General features: G+C 33.1%; 1 protein-coding gene across 1 annotated transcript; it reads left to right on the forward strand.

The window, feature by feature from the left end:
• Positions 1 to 1648: 1648 nt before the first annotated feature.
• Positions 1649 to 2562, forward strand: LOC133677428 (uncharacterized). The gene is made up of 2 exons (XM_062099487.1): positions 1649 to 2108; positions 2218 to 2562. Exons 1-2 carry the CDS (start codon positions 1734 to 1736, stop codon positions 2305 to 2307), a joined length of 465 nt encoding a protein of 154 aa, XP_061955471.1. The 5' UTR covers positions 1649 to 1733; the 3' UTR covers positions 2308 to 2562.
• Positions 2563 to 5094: the final 2532 nt, after the last annotated feature.

Here is a 5094-nt window from a genome sequence, read left to right on the forward strand (position 1 = left end):
AAAACAAATTCAATTCATCTTCTTGTAACCAAACAAATCAGAACCCAAATTGTCCATAAACTTCAGCCATGGCCCTTATGTTTTTCAATATTTTAGTCAAATTTTCTCTTAATGTTTAGAGTATTATGAATTAAAAACTAAATCAAAGCAAGGCAAAAAAAAAATCTAAAGGACTAATAATTTAACTCCAAAAAAACAAACAGATCATAACTCTAAAATCATTTTAATTTTTTTTAAAATATAATATTAACCTTTTTTAAGACTCTTGACCTTAATCTTACCTCAATTACATAATTTTTCACACAATAAAACTTTCAACCTAAAAACAATCAAAACCCTAATCCAAGGTGAAAAATAAATTCCACAGGTAACAATAAAATTCCTCAAAATCAATGCATAAAACTCACATCAATCAACAAAACAAAATAGAAAAAATAGATAAAAGTGAAAATCAAACCCGATCTAATCAATTGTCTCTCAAGATCAAAGAATCATAACAAGAGCAGAGGACGAGAGAGAGAAAATAGAAACAATATTGCCTGTCAATGATACCTAGAGACTAATTACTTTGATCTAGCGAGGTTTGATTTTCTAAATTTCTGTAAGGACATAAGAGAGAGATCGGTCCAGTGTGAGCCGTGGGTTATTTACTTATTGATCAGCTAGAGAAGAGACAGATGCGGGGAGCAAGACGCAGAGAGGATGAAAATTGAAGGGGAAAGAAAGAAGGTTGGTCTGGTGTGAGCGGCGGCTTCAGAAGTAAATTGTAATGTCATTTAGGTTTAGGTTTACTGTACTATTTATATTAGGTCGTTTACTCGTTTCTAACTTTATTTTTATGAGTGGCCGGTTCGGTTTATCGGTTTTGGTGATAAAACCGAAACCGAATCGAACCGAACCGGAAAGATTTCTAGTTTTAGTAATCGGTTTTTCATCTCGATTCGGTTTTTTCGATTAATTTTCCATCAGTTTTCTCGGTTACTCGGTTTTTTTAAACACCCCTAGGTAATGCCATGGTCTAAACTTTGTTGTTATGTGATGTTCAAAAGAGATACGCGAATTAGCTTTGTTTTTTGATAGGGCTCCTTGTAGCTTCATAAACCCCACTCCCTCGTTGAGATTGAACTTAAAGCTGCTTAGTTCTAGTTGATCGTTAAACAGATTCTGAAGCCATGGACTCATAAAACGCCGCCTATCATTCAACTAGATGACCATTACACAGAAAGAAGCTAGTGGTCCATGAGCTCTTTTCTCTAAGCAGTTTGCCGATATAATGTTGTGGGCACAAGCGTTTTTATTTCTTTTCGCGTTGGCATGAATTATCCATGAATCAACTTTATTTTCTTAGAGGAACTAATTGTTCCTGTTACGTTAAAGTAAACAAGCCCACTTTTCAAAACCCTAATCCTGAATTTACCAGGCCATATATATGCTACTTACTTGCAATTGTATCAGCAAGGAAATGGGTGGAGCGCATTTCTGCTTGGAATCAATGTAAATCTTATCATATTCATGCACTAAATCACATGACAATGCCAATTTAATGTTCCATTAACCCCATTATTCCCTCCTCTAACGGCTATATTTCCTATTTCCATTATTCAAATCATTCCTCTGCCTCAACGGTCCATTTCTCACTTAACACCAAAGTCACTACCCTACAAAAGTAGCTCCTCCATATATGCACATTTCCCTTTCATCAAAATACATCCAGAGCCCCCTCTCTCTTCAAAATGGACGCTGCTAATGATAACTCTAGTAGGACTACAACAGTTCAGCACATAACCAAGAAGTCTTCAGATGTTTTGCTAAGGAAATTTGCAGAAGTGAGTGGTGACGACGACGATGCTAACGAGGCTAAGAAATTGGAGTCGGCAAGGGTGTTAAGAAGGAAGTCAAAAAGGAGGAGGACAAGAAGGGATATCGAAGGTGGCAACTCATGCGAAAGTCCATCGCACTATAATTCAAGTTCTACCTTAGTGGAGAGGAGGTCACTTCTTCCTCCAGTGACAAGAAAATCTGCACTGCTGAGGCAACTTGGGATTGGAAGGTCACAGCTTAAAGCAAGGGATATCAAGAACAAGTCAATCTTGGCTTCCATTAAAAAGGTAAGACATTGTAATCATATTCATAATTCTCTAGCCATTCATCATTAGAGCAGCATCTCCTTTCAGCCCGACATGTTTATTTCACTAATTACAATTTCTTGCGATGTAGACATGGCGCAAGACTTTAGAGGGAGCCTCAAAAGTACTCTTAGAGAAGCATTGCAGTAGACATAGGCGTTTGATCAACGATCTGGTGTAGCCTGTGATAATACATCAGCAATATTATTCGTTTCCATGTGGACATATAATCAAACACAGAGAGATCAGTTCATGGGCCCTCCAAAAATCACAGCATGCTAACTCCACAATCTCAAGAGTCTTCAAAAGTTCATTTGTCCTTGTCAACTCTTCTTCGTTCGATCCATTGACGAGTTCTTTGTTTCAATCACGTGTGAATATAAGAGCTAACCATCTCTAATCTATGATTATATGATAAGGTGTTTTTCTAATTTAACTTTATATGTTTGATTGAGCTAATTTTATTCTTATATATAATTAAATTTTTAATTTAACATCTTAGTGAGGTTTTTAGACCAGTCTATAACGATTAGCATGTCAGATGCACTTGATTTAGAAATTTAATTAACACGTATTTAAACTTAAACTTATAATTACATGTAGATTACATAGCTGATTTTTATTTTGATGAGTTGGCTTGAAAAATGTCATCCGAATAATAGATTATAAACATAATATGTATTGAAATCAATTGTAAATATAATAACATATTAAAGAAATCAATCGCTTAGGATTGTAGTAATTTTTGCTTTTAAATACTTTTTAAAAGTGTATTTGTTTTTTTTTAATATTAAATTAACATTTTTTTAATGTTTTTTAATGATTTTAATGTATTCATATTAAAAATAAAAATTATTTTAATATATTTTTAAACGAGCATCACGGTATTAAACCCACATTAAATACAATCCCTCACTAAACTATCTTCTAGTTTGGTATGCAAGAGTGTGGTCAAATTGCTAGTAGCTAGATCTATATTAAAAGAAACTAAAAGAGATCTTTTTTGTTATTATTGCTCATCTACACACATAACATTATGGATTGTAATAATATTTTTTTAATTTTTAATTTGATTATCAAATTTTTATTTTGAATGATTTAATCTTTTTGAGTCTAAATTAGCACCCAATTACAAGTAACAGGAAACTGAAGCAAAAAGGACGGATTGAATAAGAGGTGGATTTGAAATTTGTTCTAAAAATTCATTTTCATCCCCCATTTTTTTGAACTATTAGGTAACCGGTCCTTACAATTTTTAAAAAATTAATTTTGACACCAAACTATTAGGCGGTTATGTTTTATGAATTTTTATAAACAAATTTATTAAACACAATTGAATAAATTATCTACATTATAATATTAAATATTTTAATTTACGTTTGCTTCTTAGTTTTTTCAATTTTATTTTTGTTTATTATCGATGACGTCTTTTTTTATTTCTTTACACCATGGTTATTAATCAAACTAATCAAGATTTATATAAGTAATCAAATTTCTTTTATTTTTTTAAAAAACACAAGCGTATCCTAAACTATTTCTTCTAGTTAAAAAATATTTAATACAACCGTGACATCACGTGTGCCACCAATCTAGAAAAGTAGTAATGGCTAGAGCACATAACTCCGACTCATCGGAATTACTCATGGCTAGGGAATCATGGAACAACCTGTGCTAGCACATCTTGAAAATGACCACACCACACCATAGAAACCCACAACCATGATTCATCTGATAATGTGTAGTGGGGCCTTGGGTCTCCTCGTAGTGGTGGCGCCAACAACGCAGCTATATCAGTGGTAACTCCTAGTTAGAAATAGGTTGAAGATGAGTAGGAAAAACTAGCATACAACGACTGTCATGTGATCCAAAAAAAGCCCACCGTCACATGTCTCAGGCGTTGCCCTGCCCTTTTGCTTATCTTCTTCCCTTCTACTGATACAAACAGGAAAGCCGTAGTTGCCATGCCACCTTCTCAACCACACACGTCTTGCATCCTTGCTGTGGGTTGGGATTGCTTTGGCCATGTTATGCCAGCCACTCCTCTCCTCCTCCTCCACCTCCCACTAGCCACCTCCTCATTGGACTGTGTTAAGTCTAGAAACAGCCATAAGAGTCCAAGTAAGACTTAGGTTTACACCATCTTGAGCTGCTGAGAATTTCTTGCTTAATGATTAAGGATCACGATGATATGCATCGGGTGCTAGGGCTTTGCAAAAACCAGCCTAGTAATAGTGATTTGTTAAATTGTGCTAGTGTTTTAAAAGATTCTAAAAAAAGAAATGATAAAGGAAAGAAATGTGTTTCTTTTTTCTGTAAATGTGTTTGCATCTCTAAAATGATTATTTATAAACTTCTGGCAATGAATTTTAGTTTCATAAACTTAGAACATTTTTGTTTTTTTCTGCTGACTTCTTTTAATTTAATCTAATGTTATGTGGTATCCTTAGAGCTAATTTATATATTCGATAAAAATAAATAAATAAACAATCTATATTTGGACTCCCAGTTCTTGGCAATGTCTACCAGTTCTTAGCAACACAGATCATCTCAGTTCCAAGTTTTAAAGGACTTGTTCTGCTTTGGCTTTTATTATTATTTCTATTGCTGTTGTCATCGTTATTATTGTACACTGTTGTTTAACCAGGCCGGTGGGTAGACTGGAATCCGGCGAACTTATCCTTTGCCCAGGCAAGGTGTCTGAAAAAATCAATCCAGACAATTGATTTTTTTTAATTTTTCTCAATGATACTTTTTAGATTTTAAAAAATTGTTATCCCATAGACATTTATGATTAGAGTTTTGTTTTATGCGTGTTTTTAAGATTATAATAGATGTTGGTTTGTAAAATGTTTTTATTTAAAAATATATTAAATTAATATTTTTTTTATATTTTAAATTTTATTTTTAAGATTAAGACATCAAAACAATATAAAAAAATTAAAAAATTAATTTAAAATAAAATAAAATA

The sequence above is a fragment of the Populus nigra genome, chromosome 17 (assembly GCF_951802175.1).
Source record: "Populus nigra chromosome 17, ddPopNigr1.1, whole genome shotgun sequence".
Taxonomy (NCBI): domain Eukaryota; kingdom Viridiplantae; phylum Streptophyta; class Magnoliopsida; order Malpighiales; family Salicaceae; genus Populus; species Populus nigra.